The 19,874-nt window shown below is 40.4% G+C and overlaps 1 protein-coding gene across 3 annotated transcripts in view; it reads left to right on the forward strand.

The window, feature by feature from the left end:
- The window catches only part of fbxl17 (F-box and leucine rich repeat protein 17), a 248,234-nt gene that overhangs the window by 72,183 nt on the left and 156,177 nt on the right, over positions 1-19,874 (forward strand). For all 3 annotated transcript variants that reach the window (XM_062972211.1, XM_062972210.1, XM_062972209.1), the window contains one exon: positions 753-883. In XM_062972211.1, coding sequence (XP_062828281.1) covers positions 753-883 — 131 coding nt within the window. The remainder of the gene's footprint in view (positions 1-752; positions 884-19,874) is intronic.

Raw genomic sequence — 19,874 nt, forward strand, 5'->3', positions numbered from 1 at the left:
GAAGCGGTTTTCATTTATTTCTCCTGCTATGAAACCTCCAATACCATACCCCACTCTTCTGGAGCACCTTGATAACATATTGTAAGGGGGTCTTGGGAAATGAATTAAGGTACAATGAATTAAAAAACAGGTTTTCTCTTACCATTTGTTTCACCAGAAAAAAAATGCTGTAGTGTGTTGGAAGCTTCTTTATATCCTAGGAGTCCTTGTACCGAAGATGGCAAATATGAAAATTAACCCAGTAGACTTGATTCAGATTTATTTATGTACAATTGGGCTGGCAGAAGGAAACATTATTACCATTCCTTTCTTCCTTAAACCAGCTTCTTTGGACACTTGGCAAGATTTTTGGAAATGCTGCTGAATTACCTAGATAGTGGTGTGAGTCAAACATAGAAAGCTGTTGAGAACAACTTTTGGGAAGTTGTGCTGTTGCCAGCCCCACCTAATGTTTACAGTTTTCACTAAGCTGCTTTCATTAGTGACATAATTTCAAAAGTGTAAAACCATATTGTTTTAAATAATGATACATATTTACATTAAATGGACTTCCATCAACTGATAAACTGGAAATCTGGAAACTTTTTTTGTTTAAAATAATAATTGATGTGGATATTTTCAGGTGTTCCTGCTTCGTTTGTCTTTTTAAAAAATAACAGGGAATTCAAGCATTCAGCATTGTAAAGAATTCTATAAGTAATACAGTATTTACATATGAATTACAACACCTACCATTGTATTTATTTTAATAGCTAAGAAACCTTTCCAGCTTGGATCTACGTCACATCACAGAACTGGATAATGAAACAGTGATGGAAATAGTAAAGAGATGCAAAAACCTTACTTCCCTCAATCTGTGTCTGAACTGGATTATAAATGACAGGTAACTTCATTATAGAAAAGCAAGTTAATCTTTGTTTTAAAATATTATTACTAGTTGATACTTATCAGAAGCTTGGGAATAATGAAACTCAGAATTCTGCAAAATAGTTTTTAGATTTATTGTAGCTACAATTAATCTTCACACTAAATGTTTTGTATTTAAGCAAGAGAATAAATGCTTACGTTGATGAATTGGATTGCTGATAAATTAATGCAGGGGGTTTAATTTTTCAGTTTCCGTTTTCTGTTGTGTTTTTCTTTTTCACATGTCATGTTAACAATATGTTGTATGTCATCTAGTTTGTAACCACTGAGATGTATTTATAACTTTAGAACTTCCTTCTTAAATGAGAAGGCACCAGATTGGGGGTTTTCCTGGAAACCAAAATATGTTGAATTAGAAACTGTGAATAGGATCAACACTTGTTCATTGGAAGCTCTTTGCATTCATGGAAGAAACTGGAATCCCTAAAACATTTCTGGAGATATGAAAATCAACTGATGGCTGTAAGAGAAAAGAGAAAGGACAAGAAGAATTTGGAGAGAATAGTTATTTTATTATGTCAACAGTAAAAAATGTCTTATTTATCAGACCTATGGCATAGCAAAATGCTGAAAACCCAGAGAGGGCCTAAAATACCATGGTGTGTGTGTGTGTGTGTGTGTGTGTGTGTGTGTGTGTGTGTGTGTGTATATATATATATATATATATATATAAAAATATATAAAACAAACACACAATTATAATAGCAATAGAAAGTCATGAAATAATTTGTTATTCCTTAAAAAAAAGAAGAAGAGAATCTTCTAGAAAGTATTAAACTTACATGAAAGCATCTTGAGATCAATTAAGATAGAGAATATCATTGCTTTATGAAGTGTACTTCATACCAAAATAAATTTGTTTTTCTGTTCTAAAATAATTTGTTTAATATGTACCAGGGTGATATGTAAACTTCAGAATGGATTTCAGTCAGGTTTCACATGGCATCTGTGTAACAATTTGAGGGGCTGGATAGAAAAAAAACCCTATTACAATACATAGTAAGAGTATGAACTCCATTCAAACCAGTGTTATTACTTCTGAGTAAACCCACATGGGATTGTTCAGTAAGGTTATGTGTATGCAGGCCTTTGAAGAGTTGGATTTACAAGTTGCTAATTCAAATACTCATTTAAAGGCTCAAAGGAATAAATGTTTAGCCTGAGGTTAGACAAGCAGTGATCAAAAGGATGACGGCAAAAACAAGAGATGAAACTGTTTTCTTTTTGCTTCATCCACGAAGTAAACAACAATCAATAAGGTTAAATTATTGAACATTTAAGTTCAGATTAGGAGAAATTTGATTATAAAAATGGATAGTCCTAAATAAATGGTTGAGTAGCTATGTTGTGTTCCCCTTCCCCTGGGAAAGGAGTTTGTACGAATGGATTAACTATTACTCTTCCTTGGTTAGCTTTGTGCTGCTGCTCTGGAAATCCATGTTTCTGGATGAAAGTATAACTTAAAATTGTTAACATGAACTTCTGTTTACAAAGAAGTTCAGGATTGGGTTCATTTGAAGTCTGCAGATTATGGCACAATACAGTTTTTAAGTTCAGGTCTGTTTCTTATTTGGTTACATTCCTTAGCCTGTGCTAGTTCTAGTACCTGAGTGGTGGATACTAATCCATATTGCAGAGATTGAAATGTAGATGTTGCTGGACTGCAATTCTTTGTGTATTTAGCTAGCATAGCAAATGGTAAAGAATGCTAGGAATTGCAGTTCAGTATCTAGAATGTCACAATTTTTACATCCTTGCTCTATCTGAACATCCCATGCTATGTCACAATACCTTACCATTTTTTCAGAAATACAACCTACCTTATACATATTTTGAAAAGCAGGGGAGGGATTTATTAAAGTTCAAATGTGAAATACTTATTCAGTATGCAGCATACTGCAGCAGACAGAAGACTGTATAATGAAAATAAATTGAGGATGGTTTGATAGACTGAATTGTAAAATGTTCCTGATAGTCTAAAAACACAAAATAGCTTTTATTTTAGCCAAGGATTTCATTGTTCACTATTTCTTTATTTTGATGTCTTACTTGAAGAGTAAAATGTACCAAGAAAATAATGTAAATATAAAGCTTCTTTTTGTGTTCTTTTGGTTTTCCACAACAAGGGTGTGAAATATCAAATTTATTTTATTAAGATGTGTAATAGCAAGAAAACATATTCTTCCAATAGTAATGAAATTATTCAAATTATACAAAATTTTAATTACATTTTCATTAGAATTCAAATTGCTTATAGAATGAACACACACAAACACCAAGAACTTGGATAATTAATTATTTTAATATATTTATTAAAATGATTTAATAACATTGCATTATAGTTGTAACTTCATAAGGGATACCTTCATTCCTTTTGTTGTCTAAGTGTTCATTTTTGTTAATTTTGTTAATTCTACAAGATGGAAAAGGGGTAGTATGACATGGCTCAAATGCTGTTTCCTACTGTACTCAATGGTTGTGATGACTCATGGGCCATGTAGTCCCGTTCCTAACACTGTTGTGACAGATGAAGAGGAAAACTTAGGTTTCCCACCGTTTCAGCCAGAATTGGAGCTTTTTCAGCCAGAATTGGAGCCCTTGCACCTGCAGGAGATTTGCCTTCCAGAAGTCTGCCAAACAAGCCTTGAGCCGAAATCTCCCCCATTTTCTCGCCGTGATTATTATAAACAACAGAAAGGCGCTCAGGAGGCGTCTCGCAGGAGCGCTAGAATTGCTGCCAGGCATTCAGCTGATTAAGCCTGCTTCCCATGGGAAACTTTAGGGAGTCATGCATCTGGACACAGAGAATGGCTTTCGGTTCTGGTTCCCCAGAGAATTGTTCTTTGGCGGGAAAACGAGACCCTACTTAGGTGTTTTGCCCACGTAGGAATCTTGCGGAGTCAATTCGTCAGCTTCGGGAGTAGGTTGTGTGTGGACTACGCTACTCCCGCGTCCAAGCCCTTTGCTCCCGTTTCCAGCCTTGCCTTGCTTTCCAGGACCTTGCCTTGCTCCACGGACCTTGCCTTGCTTTCCGGACCTCGCCACGAATTTACCACGGATCTTGTTCTTGCTCCTCGTTTCTTGTTGCCTTGAATTAAGCCTAGTGTTCCAAGAATCAAGTTTACTTCCTAGCCTTGCTTAAGTTTCATGGACTAAAGGACCTTGTCATCTCCCCTCACTTTGCTTGGCAAAGTGAGTGTTTCGGTTACTGGATTACAACTTTGGACCTTAATATTTCATATTGGACATTGTTTTCTTGGACTAATTTTGACCTTTCCTGAAAGGTCTACTTCTGAACTATTTTATACACTGGCCTCTGTGTATGGTTATTGGTGCTCTGCAGCCTGGGTCCTGACAGTTTGACTCCGCCACCTTAAGCACCAATTAACCTAGGCCAGAATGTCTACCGGAGCCGGACCGGGTGACCAACCACTCAGCTACACCATCGCCAAGGATGAAGTGGACAGAATCCGTGATATGCTCCATACGCAGGAGGGAGAAATACGGGGCTTGAAGGAACGCGGAACCCGTCTCCCTGCCCTGGCGTTGCCAACCAAGTTTTCTGGAGAAGCTTCCAAGGTTCATGTTTTCCGTCGTCAATGCCAGGCATACCTAGAAGCCCGTCAGGCCGAGTTTCCTCAAGAAGACATCAAGGTGGCGTGGATTTACAGTCTCCTAGACGGCCCAGCGGCCAATTGGGCCACGGCGCTGTTCGATGAAGCCTCCCCACACCTAAGTTCCGCGCAAAACTTCCTGAATCACCTTAAGGTGACTTGGGGGATCGAGGACAATTTAGAGGCGGCCGGCCACAAACTCCGGCGCCTTTCTCAAGGGGACAGGCCCTTGTCCCAGTACATAGCCGAGTTCCGAGTGCTGGCCCAAAGCACCGGTTGGAATGACATAGCCCTCAGAGGACAGTTTCGGGAGGGCCTCAACATCGAGATGTTGGAAGAAATCTCCAAGGTGGATCCTCCAAACTCTCTTGAAAGACTCATTGACCAATGTTTACGAGCCGAAGTCATGCTTGCCAACAGAAAACAATGGCTCCGAGGCCAGAGTGGAAGAGCTGTAGCAAAACCTCCCGCTCCCGCCGGCATCCAGCCACGTCCAGTGTGGAGACCCCCGCCACCAGCCCCATACCCCAGAGACAGCGGGGAGGTGCCGATGCAATTGGGCAACGTGCGTCCCAGATTAGACGTTGCCGAGAAGGCCCGCCGCCAACGCTTAAACCTCTGTTGGTACTGCGGAGACGGGGGCCACTTCGCCAGAGAATGTCCAGCCAAAAGAAAGCCCGCCGCTCATTTGGCGGCGGCGTCTTCCGTGGAGACAGAGACGGCCGAGGCGGCTAGCGCAAAGTCGGCGGGGGAAGCCAACGACCGGGCGTAGAGAGGCTCGCCAACCCGGTCAGAAACCCCACTCAAGAACCGCCAACCGGGGTCCTATTTCTCCTAGTGGTCACCTTGTGGTCAGCGAAAAAAGGACCCGTCATGATCCATGCCATGATAGACTCGGGAGCAACAAACAATTTCATCGACAGAGAGTATGCCGACTCTCTGGGATTACAATATCACGATTTCAAGAACGCTCGGGTGGTGCAAGCCATAGATGGCCGCCCCCTAAAGACAGGTCCAGTAAGCCAATGGTCTGAACCCACCAGAATGTGGATAAGGGAACATATGGAAGAGATTTCCTTCTTTGTTACCGAGGTTCCTCACTTCCCTGTGATTTTGGGGATTCCATGGCTGACGCTCCACGACCCCAGCATCTCTTGGACCAACAGAGAACTGCAGTTTGCTTCTAAATATTGCCAAAACCATTGTCTTGTAGCCAAGGTCTGTCACGCCACAGACGCTGAATCCATCATCACCTTGCCCAAGAAATACTCCGACTTTTGGGATGTTTTCAATGAAAAAGAAGCCGCGAGACTACCCCCGCATAGGCCTTATGATTGTGCCATTGACTTGGTGGAGGGGCCCCCGATCCCGCGAGGACATCTCTACTCCTTGACTGAACCAGAGCAAGAAGCTCTCAGGGAGTTCATAGAGTCAAACCTCCGCAAGGGGTTCATCAGACCCTCTCAATCCCCAGCCGCTTCCCCAGTGATGTTTGTGAAAAAGAAGTCAGGGGACCTACGCTTGGTGGTGGACTATAGAGCATTGAACAATATCACTAAGCGGAACCGCTATCCCCTGCCTTTGATCTCGGACCTATTAGACTGGCTTCGAGGGGCCAAGGTTTACACCAAGCTGGATCTTCGGGGGGCTTATAATCTAGTTCGCATCAGGGAGGGGGACGAGTGGAAAACCGCCTTCCAGACTAAATTCGGATTATTCGAGTCCCTGGTCATGAATTACGGTTTATGTGGAGCTCCCGCAACGTTCCAGCATTTTGTCAATGATATCTTTCAGGATTATCTAGATCGGTTCTTGATCATCTACTTGGACGATTTTTTGGTGTTTTCTAGATCACAATCAGAACATGAGAACCACGTCAGAATGGTGTTACAACGATTGCGGGATCATGGACTTTATGCCAAGCTGGAAAAATGCGCTTTTGATCTACAAGAGGTAGATTTCCTGGGATACCGTGTCTCGCCACTAGGGCTCTCCATGGACCCGGCAAAGGTTTCAGCAGTATTGGAATGGCGGGCGCCAACCAACAAGAAAGAGGTGCAGCGTTTCTTGGGGTTCGTGAACTATTACCGCAAGTTCATTCCAGACTTTGCCCGCTGGTCTGATCCAATCACCAGCTGCATCCGTGGGAAACAGCCTTTCCGCTGGACGGAGCAAGCAGAGAAAGGGTTCCAGCAACTAAGGAAATTATTCACGTCCCAGCCTATCCTTCAGCACCCAGATCCTAAAACCCCTTTTGTTGTGCAGGCTGACGCTTCCGATGTGGCAATTGGGGCTGTACTCTTGCAACCAATGGGAGATCATCTTCACCCTTGTGCTTTTTACTCCCGTCAACTAACAGCCCCAGAGAGAAATTACACTATTTGGGAAAAAGAACTTTTGGCCATAAAGGCAGCCTTTGAAACTTGGAGACATTGGTTAGAAGGGGCCAAATTTCCCATTGAGGTCCATACTGATCATCGGAATCTAGAACATCTAAGAACTGCCCGCAAGTTAAATCAGAGGCAGCAGCACTGGGCTTTATTCTTTGAGCGTTTTGACTTCCAGATCCATTATGTAACCCCAGCTCAGACCAAGCAAGCAGATGCTCTATCACGGAAACCAGAATATGCTGCAGGGCGCAGAGAGACCTTTGAATCCCAATTGCTGCAGCCCGAGAACTTTGCCACGCTCACAGTGGGGAACACCAAATCCACTCCAATTGAATCTACTTCCTCTACTCCAGGGCCCCTTTGTGCTCAGGAAATCAGGGCCAGTCAACAGGCGGGTGCCTGGGCTCAAGATCAACTTCGCCAAGGACTACATTTTCCCTTCTCGCTTAAGGATGGGTTGCTTTGCTATAGAAATCACGTCTACATCCCTCCAGGACCGGGCAGGGAGAAGGCACTTCGTCTGTGTCATGACTGCAAGCCAGCAGGGCATTTCGGATTATTTAAAACCATGCATTTGATCCTAAGAGATTTCTGGTGGCCCAAGATCCGCAAGGATGTGGAAAAATATGTCAATACCTGCCCAGTATGTCAGCGTTCCAAGACAAGAAGGGAGAAGCCCTCAGGGCTACTGCATCCCCTTCCTACTCCATCTCGTCCATGGGAAATAATTTCTGCGGATTTTATCACTGACCTACCACCTTCCCTTGGATTCACCACGATCCTAGTGGTGGTGGACCTTTTTACCAAGTTAGCCCATTTCATTCCCTGCGATGGCCTTCCCACGGCCAAAGAGACTGCAGATTTATTCCTTCAGCATGTTTTCAGATTACATGGTTTGCCCAAGAGTTTGGTCACAGACCGTGGGTCTCAATTCACCTCTCGTTTCTGGAAAGCACTACAAAAACTATTGGGCATAGACTCTCGTTTATCTTCGGCTCACCATCCCCAAACGGATGGGCAAACTGAGCGCACCAATGCCACTTTGGAACAATACCTTCGCTGTTATGTAAACTATCAGCAGGACAATTGGGCTTCCCTGTTGCCGCTGTCGGAGTTTGCCTACAACAATGGTGTCCAGGCTTCAACTAAAGAAACCCCGTTCTTTGCAAACTACGGCTTCCATCCACGTTTCTTTCCTTCTGTCATTGAAACCTCAGAAGTTCCCGCAGCAGAGGACTGGCTGCAAGAGCTCACAGCAGTGCAACAACTTTTGCTCCAGCAACTAGATCAAGCCAAGGAGGACTATAAACGCCACACTGACAATCATCGCCAGCCGGGCCCCGAAATCAAGGTAGGAGACCGGGTTCTTCTGTCCACTCGCTTTTTGCCCTCCCACCGCCCTTGCCGGAAGCTAGATGCCCGTTTCATTGGTCCCTATCCAGTGGTGGCGCAACTTAACCCCGTGACTTTCAAACTTCAACTTCCGCGCTCTATGCGCATTCATCCAGTGTTTCATTGCTCCCTGCTCCTTCCGGCGGATGGTGTGCGCCCTGATGCAGACCGGCCGGCCCCCACTCCTGTTTTGGTGGATGGGGAGGAGGAATTCGAGGTTCAGGACATTTTGGATTCTCGCTTTCATCGCCGCCGCCTTCAGTATCTCATTGACTGGGTAGGTTTTGGCCCCGAAGAACGCTCTTGGGAAGACGCTTCCACAGTCCATGCCCCCAATTTAGCCCGCCGCTTCCACCAGGCCTACCCCGCCAAGCCGCGGCCCCGCACCTCGGGAAGAGAGCCCATTTTGGAGAGGGGCCTTGAGGAGGGGGATAGTGTGATGCTCCTCGTTTCTTGTTGCCTTGAATTAAGCCTAGTGTTCCAAGAATCAAGTTTACTTCCTAGCCTTGCTTAAATTTCATGGACTAAAGGACCTTGTCATCTCCCCTCACTTTGCTTGGCAAAGTGAGTGTTTCGGTTACTGGATTACAACTTTGGACCTTAATATTTCATATTGGACATTGTTTTCTTGGACTAATTTTGACCTTTCCTGAAAGGTCTACTTCTGAACTATTTTATACACTTGCTTTTATTAACCTTATATATTTCCTCAATAAAGATATTAGATAGTTTCTGGCCTCTGTGTATGGTTATTGGTGCTCTGCAGCCTGGGTCCTGACAATGGTAGATATAGAGGGAATCTCTAAGAGAGTTAAAAGTGTGTTCTGCCAGCAGGGTGCAGCATTCATACTTTATAAACAGTAACCATTTTAGTTAATTTTGAGAAATTGAAAAAACAAAGAGATTTTAATTGTGACCAACACCCCCCCCCCCACCATAATAGCTACAGTAGAGTCTCACTTATCCAACATAAACGGGCCGGCAGAATGTTGGATAAGCGAATATGTTGGATAATAAGGAGGCATTAAGGAAAAGCCTATTAAACATCAAATTAAGTTATGATTTTACAAATTAAGCATCAAAACATCAGGTTAGACTATAAATTTGGCAGAAAAAGTAGTTCAATACGCAGTAATGCTATGTAGTAATTACTGTATTTTCGAATTTAGCACCAAAATATCACGATGTATTGAAAACATTGACTACACAAGTGTGTTGGATAATCCAGAACGTTGGATAAGCGAGTGTTAGATAAGTGAGACTCTACTGTATTCATAACTTTAAGGGGATTGCACTTATAACTAAAGAAATTATTTTAAAAGGCAATGTTTAAAGCTCTGAAGCGAGTGAGAATAAATGATGCACTACATTTTGGCTTAGCAAATGACTGCTTTCTCTGCATTCCCTAATCTCACTTTAAACCTATTGTGTACAATAATAATAATAATAATAATAATAATAATAATAATAATAATAATAATAATAATAAATGAATTTAATGATAATAATAATGATAATAATAATAATAAATATGCTTGAGAAGCTTTTAATATCATATGATTATAATGCTCCTTGAAATCTCTACTATGTCATTTAGCAGTCCATTTGCCCCTGCATACTTACGTATGTTAGGTATATCCTGTAAACTGAAGGAAAACACAAACTCCAAGCTCCATGTGATGGTAAGATATCATTAAAATGATTGCAAAATTTTATTTCATCTACTGCATAGTTAGAATAACATGTGAGATCGCAAGTCATTGCCTCTTTTACATATAGAAAAGTCTGTCAGACACTGATTCATCCATGATAGAGTCTTATTAGAACCCATGGTTAAATTATCAATTTTATATTAGAATCAAAGTAGTATTTCAGTTTAGCTGACATGATCTTACTATGATTTCACTAGTTAATAACCAGTTAATAATTCTGTATCCAGTAGTGATATTGCATTGGTTGAACAGGAGGATTCAACGAAACTGGGAGGAGCCTCCACTGCAGTTCATTGTATATCCCAAAGCCAAGTGTGGAATACTGAGGAAATTGCCCAGAACTGGTTTGGATTTAAATTTGAAGTGAAAGGGAGTGTATTTTCCTACAGCTCTGTTTCAAATCCAGAGGGCTTTGTATCATCTTCCACAGATGCCCGAGGACATTTGGGAGTTCCTTCCACCTTGTTCATTCCAAATATCACTATTAAAGATACAGAAGCCCACTGAAGTAGCAGTTCCTTGCAAAAGGATTGCAGCCAAAACAGAAAATTGCCGTGTCCTCTCTGTACACATGCTTTAGACACTGTCCTAGTAGAAATAGAATGTAGTACTACATTTTAGGCACACCATATTTAAATAATTTTCTTATTATGTCTGTGTCTGAGCAAATTATCTTTGAAATAGTTTGTGGGGTTTTTTTTTGGTTTTTTGGTAGCACAGCATTATATTGTGCTCTGGTATTTGCATTGAATTTCTTATTTTGAATAGCTGCTGACCTCTGTTGGGTTTCAGCTTGTGTTTTGCTACTGTGTCTTTAAACAGTTCTCTTTAATAGAAGAACCATTGATGATACTTCATGTTTTATTGAAAGCTGTTTTGTTTTAGAACATCTGTGACTTCAAGGCAAGCATGGGGTACTGAAAATTTCTTTTTTCCTAAACTTAAGCATGTTCATGCAAGATAGCTTTGAATTATTTTTAATGGTTAGGGAAAACTAGTTTTTCATCAAGATGAGCAAACATGTTTTACAGATGTTGAGCAATAAAAAGCATCCTTAATGTAGTTTATTTTTAAATGGCTTATTAGGGCAGCTTGTACTGTTCTGAATGTCTCAGCAGGTGTTTAAATTCTTCGACGTATGCACAGAGCATATGCACCTTTTTGGTAAATAAAATTATAAAAACAATTTGTGGCTTCACATCTGGAGCCAATGCAAAGTGGTTATAAATCTGTTAGGGAATCTTTATTGGATTAATAGTCTCAAATGTTTACAAATGCTGTTCTTTTATGTTCTTTAGCTGTCTGTGGTGCGTTTATTAAAATTATTACCTTAGCCTGATAATTGTAAAAATTTTCTAGTGTGTTCTGAGGATTTCCGTAGTGGTTGTGTAAAAAGCTATTCGTTGTCAATAGTCTAATAAATACAAACAAATACTGGGCAGGTCTAAATGCATCATTAAATACTAAGGCATTTTGGGTTGATTAAATGGGTGGCTGGGATTCATAGGTGTGTTACCTTGAATTCCATAATGGAAGATAGATAGTATGTAAAATATAATAAATATAATTTATTTTTGTTTCCAGTGTTATGGGATAGATCTATATGGCACAAACAGGGAACATATGGCCTCCCTTTTTGAACTGCAAAATCAATCATTCTTCCATTGTGGATAACGCAGATGAGGGATGCCACAATATCTGAAGAGTCACATATGTTTCATTCTGCAAATCTTATTGTGATAGAGAAAACTCCTTGTGACAAAACATTCCCTTCCCAGAGATATCAAAAGAGAAGCATCTGCTGAAAAAAGCAATTGGAAGTACTGAGTTTAGGAATCACCTAGATCAGGGGTGTCAGGCTCATTTTTCTTGAGGGCCACACCAGCCTTATGATTGTCTTCAAAGGGCTGTTGTCCCCATGGACAAATAATGGATACAAAGGGCCAACTATATATATATATATATATATATATATATATATATATATATATATATATATATATATATCACCGACCACCATTTAATATATATATATATATATATATATATATATATATATATATATATATAAATGGTGGTCGGTGCTCTTTAGTTTTTGCCCAGTTTGGGTCTCCTGATTATATTGAAGAAGAACTTCCATCACTTTTGTCTATCTATCCACCATGAGGTCTGGGGATAATGGAAATTGCAACCCAACAGCACTTGTGCCTCTGAAGTTGGAGAAAGGTAGCAGACATTTTAGCCTCAGATATATCAACAAGCCTTATATCTCAAGTCAAACCCTCTTATTCTGACTGAACAGAGCAAACTGCAGGTTTCCAGATGTTATTCAGTCACCAGCTCTACTCATTATGTCTCATGATGAGGAATACAGGAGTTGTAGTAGTCTGGCATCTAGAGGACCAAATAAAATGACATGGCGGGCCGAATTCGGCCCATGAATCTTGCATTTAACACGTGTGAACTAGTTGAAAGAAAAGTAATTACATCTTGCTCAGAAGACTGCCTGTTTATTTAGTAATGCACATTTCTCCTACTTTAATTAGAAACTTAAAAAACACTTCCTTGAGCTATCAGAACATGCATCTTGGAAGTAGTGCATGATCTCTTTAAGCCAAGTTGTGTGATTCTTTAAATTTTTATTTTAATCCACACTATTCTTGGAACAAAGCTTTTGTTTCCTGCTTGTAAGTCTTCCTCACATTCTTTTATCCTTGCAACCATCATGACATGATTTTTTTTCTATTCCCTGAACTCCTGTAGCCTAGAATAATATATTTAGGATAAATTGATCATATAAATCCTGATACTTCAAAAGGCCAAAATAGGATAAAATGTTGGGTGTACATTTGAACATTTTGTCTAGATCAGCTTTCCCCAATAGTAGCAATAAATAGTACAAATTGCCTTGCTGCTAATTTGGTGTAATAAAACCATTTTTTAAAAGTTGAGAGAGTTAGATTGGATTAGAAGTGAAAGTACTATGACTTTTGCCTATGCTCTGAGTATGTGCCCTAATTTGATTTGTGATTAATAATTTCTCTACAGAAAAAAACTAGCAGGGGGTGGGGGAAGGCATAGCTTTTCAAGTTGCCATAAACACTTCAAAGAAGAGCCCAAATATGAAACAATTTTTTATTGTGTAAACATGTTACTCAGTGAATTTAGATTTATATGCAATTTTACATTAAAAGAAAAAGAATTGTTGTTGTAGATTACTTGAGTTACCTCTTGGAATTATAATTTTCATTTAATTAGCTGTAATGGTTGGTGTATGAAACTTGTGTGAACTTCATTATAATAAATAATACATATTTTTTTTCTAATGGGGAGATTATTATGTGTACATCTATTTTTGTTTTAGCATGTTAGCTGTCATCAAATCAAATATATATACACACACACACACACACACAGAGGACCTAAAAGTTTACGAGGTAGAAAAGGAAAAAAAATAGAAACAATTGATATTGGTATTCTTTTTCTTCTAATAAATATTTTTAACTTAAAACTTTCCTGTTAAACATTGCTAATATGATCAGAAACAGGACTCCACAAGTCAAATTTTAATGGGTAAGATCATTTTTTTCACAGATAAAAATACCTTGATGAATGTATTGGCTTAATACTGTATTTCCAAATCCAGGCAAGTTCTTTCTCTCTCTCTCTCTCTCTCTCTCTCCCCCCCCCCCCCAACTCTGAAAAAACATAGCTGTTTTCAGCTTGATCCCACATTTTTAAGGCTTCTTTTGAAATCTGTTCAAACTTAGATTGGCAGACTTAAATGCACCCTCTGTAATAACAGAACCTAATAGTATAGAACACTCTATCAAAAACATGTTCAGTACAGCAGGCTCCCAGATGTTCATCAATGTCACGGATGCTTCAGCTTGGCTTACAGAATAGTCAAGTATTTGAAATACCGTTATTAGGATTATTAGGATGGGTAAATGTTCCTATCCATAAATGAGGGCAGCAGGGAGACAAGACCTTGAGCCCAAGCAAAACACATTTTCTCCTTGATGTGATTGTCAAATCAAACACAATTGGGTAGTGTGAATCATGCTTCCAGTTTTTATTTCACATCCATGGTGCATAATAACACATTTCTTTGATTTAAAGTCATGCCCCCATGTAAACATCTAAAAATGGGGTATATCATAGAATCAGGTTTTTTCCCCAACAGCCTGTAATACTAAAACCAAAAGCTGGCATTGACTCTCTGCCAGGTTATTGTCCCCCAAAAAGACAAAGTGAAGAGGGAAAATATAAACCTGTTTGGTCTGGGAAATGCGCAGAGAGTTCCCAATAAGTTGCTCATTGTGAGAATGATGAGAACCCACTGAGAGTTGGGTGGGGTGAAGAACCCATATGCTGGTCCACTATTCCCTGGGGGGGGGGGGTATGTATGGAGCTGGTTGATGTTTTTCTGGTCCACTGACATGAAGCGGTATTTCCCATCATTGACTCAAAAGCCTCCAAAAGAGAGAAAGGAGAGGGCTCCACCTCATCCTCAAAACATCTTGCCCCAACCGGGGGGGGGGGGGGGGGAGGAGGAGGAGGAGGAACGCCCCCAGCCCCAAATGACTCTGCTATGCCCCTGCTATTCTGTCATCAGCCTCAAACAGACATTTATTTTTCTAAACTGCTCTGTGGACACTTCTTTTTTCCAGCACCTCCATAACAGGGCCACAGATTTAATATAGACTCATGTAGATAGTTGACTAGCGGGTTTTTTTCACACTCCCTCCTTGCTCCATGTTTTTATTTGATGTAATTCCACAGAAAATATTTCACTACGTCTTGAAAGTTATTGTGTATGCGGAAGCAGTTCTAAAAGATATTGTAAGATTTTGTTTCTTAGAATCAAAGCTTTTGTTTGTTGATAGTACTGAAATTACTGCGAGTCTTATAATTGATGGCATCTTAGAATCAAAAAAGTACAGTACATGTTGGAGGGAAGAGTTACTTTTCTTTGGAAATATTCCACAAGCAAACACAATTAAGGTATGAAGGTTTTCATTCTAAGCGGTCTAAGCTAGAGAACAATGAAGAGAGATATGAACTTCCTTCTAAAAAAAAGGGGGGGGGGAGCAGGGAGAGACATTTCGAAGCATTCCATTTGAACAGGGTGGTGGTCATGTTGGAGGAGGGGTAGTTGTTTTTTCCTGAATCTTGAATCTTGATAAAAGTTTCTAAAACCATTCAACGTTGTCTGCTAAAATGTATGATAAATGAAGCACTGTGAGTAGTAAAAATATGAAAAAGGTGATTAATTCTGACAATATTCTTGTAAGAAGCTTGAGATGATAAATATCTTCTGTGATTAGTTATTTAGTGAAAGAGATCTGAAATCAACCTTCACTGTTTTATGAATTGTGACATAAACTTTTCTTGAAGAGAGGTATGTAGACATTAAATCAAAGCAGAAATTACTTGGGCTTGATTAGTGGTAATAGAATATGGCAGGCTTTACTTATATGTGGCTTCCAATCATATGCAACTTACTCAGGAGTAAAATTGAATAAACCAGATGAAACTTTGGGAGCATGCATGTGGTTTTCTGTGACAATTCAAAGTAAAGGAAGTAAAACAATTGAAGAAAGTATAACAGTTCATTCTAAGTCTAAAGACTGAAATGTTGTTTATCTGAAAGAGATCCATTGGGCCGTACTTCTTAATTTGTGTCATTTTCAGTAAAATATTAATTGTTGCTTATTACATGCTGAGAATGCATCGTTAACTTATTACAGGATATTCAGAATTCCGAATACTCCAAAATCCAAAATTGTCCACATGGGTGACTGTGACATCTTTGCTTTCTGATAATTTTTTGTACATAAACATGGTTTCATGCATACAATTATTAAAACTATCATCCATCTTGCCTAAAAGATACTGTGTTGAGGTCATTATTATAACACTACCATTCTTTCTGGATCCTACCAGACTGGAGAACTATTGGCCAATCTCCATTATCCCTTTTTTGAGCAAGGTTCTAGAGCAGTGGTTCTCAACCTGTGGGTCCTCAGGCATTTTGGTCTACAACTCCCAGCAATCTCATTCAGTTTACCAGGTGTTAGGATTTCTGGGAGCTGAAGGCCAAAACATCTGGGGAACCACAGGTTGAGAACCACTGTTCTAGAGTATGTAGACTCTCCCCTACTCCAGGCATTATTGGATGAAATTGTTTATCTATTTCAGTATGGCTTCAGGCCTTGCCTTGGAAGGTAAGTGACACAGAGAACTAGATGAAGGACTGTATCCTTGTTGGTTTTGCTGGACCTCTCAGCGGCTGTCAGCGATAGTGTCCTTCTGGACCACCACTGTGAGATGGAGTTCAGGTACACTGTTTTGCAGTGGCTCTGATGTTTCTTGAAGATGTTGATGGAGGATGCTTGTTCAATACCCTAGCCTTTTGCCTGTGGTGTTTCATGGGGCTTGGTTCTACCTGTCAGGCTGCTTGATAGTTACATGAAACTGCTGGGAGATGTTATCTAGAGTTTTATGGTTCAATGTTATCAATTTGCTGATTATACATAATTCTGTCTCCTTTCAGTCCAATTCCATGGAAACTATTTGTGTACTAAGCCAGTGTCTGTTGTCAGTAATGGACTATATGAGAGTGAACAAACAGAAATTTAATTGAAACAGGATAGAGGTGCTCTTGTGTTCCTGGTTATTCAGAAGGCATATCGGGGGAATAGGGATTCAACCTGTGCAGGATGGGGGTTACATTCTCTTAAAATCTCAGGTTTCCAGCTTGGGTGTATTCCTGAATTTGAGCCTGGATGCTCAGGTTTTGGTCTATAGCCAGGAGTACATTAACACAGTTGAAACTAGTTCTCCAGTTGTGCCCGTCCTTTAAAGGTTAGCTCTGGCTATGGTGGCACATGCCGTGACTATATTCCATTTGAACTACTGTAACTAGCTCTACATGGAGCTGTGCTTGGAAACTACAGTGGAACCTCTACTTATTTATTTATTTATTTACAGCATTTATATTCCGCCCTTCTCACCCCGAAGGGGACTCAGGGCGGATCACATTACACATATAGGCAAACATTCAATGCCTTTTAACATAGAACAAAGACAAGACAAACATAGGCTGCGAGCGGGCCTCGAACTCATGACCTCCTGGTCAGAGTGATTCCTTGCAGCTGGTTGCAGCTGGCTTGCTCTCCAGCCTGTTCATGTTGCTCTCCAGCCTGCGCCACAGCCCGGGCCCACTTAAGAGTGTCCCAGCTAAAGAGCACTTTGAGTTAAGAGGTATAGCTCGGTACGGGTTTCATTTCGATGTAAGAGCATTTGAGTTAAAAGCTAGTACCAGAGGATGAGCTAGTGTGAGAGTACAGGGCTTTAGGGCTTCAAGGGAGCAGCCTCCATTCGTCATGCCTCTGTGTCTTATGCTCTTGTCCGCTTTGGGAGATTGCTGCCCACTTTGCTCTTGTCCGCTTTGAGGAACTTTAGGTTAGTTGATTTTATGTGGTTTTTTATTCCTGATATGTTTAGCTTCATGAAGAGAGAGAGGGAGAGAGAGCAAGAGAGGGAGGGAGGTTGGAAGAAGTGCAGTAGGAAGAAAATGATGCTTCTGCTTCTTCACTTTGTGCTTCCTTGCCACATTTGTTCTTCTACCATTGTGTCACAACTTTGTGCTTCTACCCATTGGGTATCATCCTGGACTCCACAAGTCTCCAGTCCCCAATGAGTAGCTAGACTAAGAAAACAGGATTAGAATGAGGGATTCCTTTCCCTATTCCTATACATGCCTTCCTAGAAGGGGCTTTCTTTCTCTACTCTCTTTCTCTTTGCTACTATCTCCTCCCCCATTTGTTGATGTAGCAATGTCTCTTTGAAGTATGAGGCAACTTCCTCTCTATTGCCATCTTGTTTAGGCCTAGGCTTTAACCACATGGTCAGCCTCCATTTTCCTTCTCTTCTGCCTTTTGTCTCTTCCTGTGAGGATGCATCTTGCCATTCTTTAGGCAAGATGTAGTGCATGCATATTTTTCTGATATCTTTACCTTTTGCCTTTCCTTAGAATATGAGATTTAGAAAGTTAGTTACCTCCAAGAACTTTCCTATCCAGAATGTATTTCTTTTACTTCAATAAATTACTTCAATAAGTGTGTGCTTTCCACCTACATAACCGTGAAGCCAACAGGAAATTGAAAGTTACTTGGGAAGGCCAAGAGCTTGAACACTGTTTCCATCCTAAATATCTTGGTGTCACCTTAGATCGAACACTAACATATAGGAAACACTGCACGAACACCAAGCACAAAGTAGCTGCACGCAACAACATCCTGCGGAAACTGACTGGCAGCTCATGGGGTGCAGACCCACAAGTAATAAGAACATCAGCCCTGGCCTTGTCTTTCTCAACTGCTGAGTACGCCTGTCCTGTCTGGCAAAAGTCTGCCCATGCGAAGCAAGTGGACATAGCACTAAACAAAACATGCAGAATAATCACAGGATGCCTTAAACCTACACCTGTTGATAAACTCTACAAGTTAGCTGGCATTGCCCCTCCTGACGTTCGACGGGAAGTTGCTGCTAACTGTGAGAGAAATAAGGTTGAACATTGTGAAAGCCACCCACTGCATGACTATCAGCCTCCTCCCAGTAGACTCAAATCAAGGAAGGGCTTCATGAGAACCACCACTCCTTTTGATGTTCCTCCAGCAGCAGCAAGGGTGTCCCTCTGGGCAGCTAAACCTGGCAATTCTAACTTGATGGCCCCCCATGAGGGTCTTCCTCCAGGGGCAAACCAAGAATGGGCAACTTGGAAGTCCCTGAACAGACTCAGAAGTGGAGTGGGCAGATCTAAAGACAACTTGGCAAGGTGGCACTACCTGGAGGAATCCTCCACCTTGTGTGACTGTGGAGGAGAACAAACAACTCAGCATATGTATGCTTGCCCACAATGTCCTGCCTCATGCACGGAGGAGGAGTTGTTTAAAGCTACGGACAATGCGGTTGCTGTTGCCCGTTTCTGGTCTAAAACTATTTAGTTGTTTGTGATTTCCTCTAATTTTTTTTCCATCATTTTTAAATGTATTTGTTATGCAATGCTTTTGACACAAAATAAATAACTTCAATAAATACTTTTGAACTTATTTTGGCTCTGCAATCCTGTGCCATCCTAAGCTTATCCCAGCTCACCACACGTAAGTTTCTGTTGCTTATGAAGTGTGCTTCTAGCACTTTGCTATATTTTTGGTGAAATCACCCCAAGAGAGGGTTATTTTTTTAGTCTAGCTGCACATAGATTCCCAACACAACCATTTTAAAGTTGATCTTTCTTTTTTATTGTTCCTTGTGAATGTGCATTTGTACATTATTTGTTATTTATAAAGTACATTTTTTATTTAAAAACAAATAACAAAAAAAATGGGGGGTTCTGGAGGCAGAATGGATGAATACAATTTCACTGCGTTTCAGTGGGAAAATTCACTTTGAGATAAGTGTGCTTTGAGTTAAAAACTCAGCCACAGAATGAATCAAATTCTTAAGTCAAGGTATCACTATATTCAGAAACTTCAGATCCAAAATACTTCAGCTAGGTTGTTGATCAGGACTTATTAGGGATTGTGTGAATTTCCTGTTTAAATAATTTTACTGGCTACTGGTCCATGTCTGGGCAGAATCCAAAGTGGCCTTTAAATCTGTGCATTGATTGGTACAGACTATTATTTGTTTAAATATTTATAATCTGTGTTATATCAAGAGACTTTGGAGTGGATTACAATAGCTTTAAAATAAGTTTAACAGGTTACACACTATAAGAAAGTTTAAATAAGGTAAAACATTATACAAAGTAATGAGTTAAAACAGAT

The sequence above is a fragment of the Anolis carolinensis genome, chromosome 2 (genome assembly GCF_035594765.1).
Source record: "Anolis carolinensis isolate JA03-04 chromosome 2, rAnoCar3.1.pri, whole genome shotgun sequence".
NCBI classification, from domain to species: domain Eukaryota; kingdom Metazoa; phylum Chordata; class Lepidosauria; order Squamata; family Dactyloidae; genus Anolis; species Anolis carolinensis.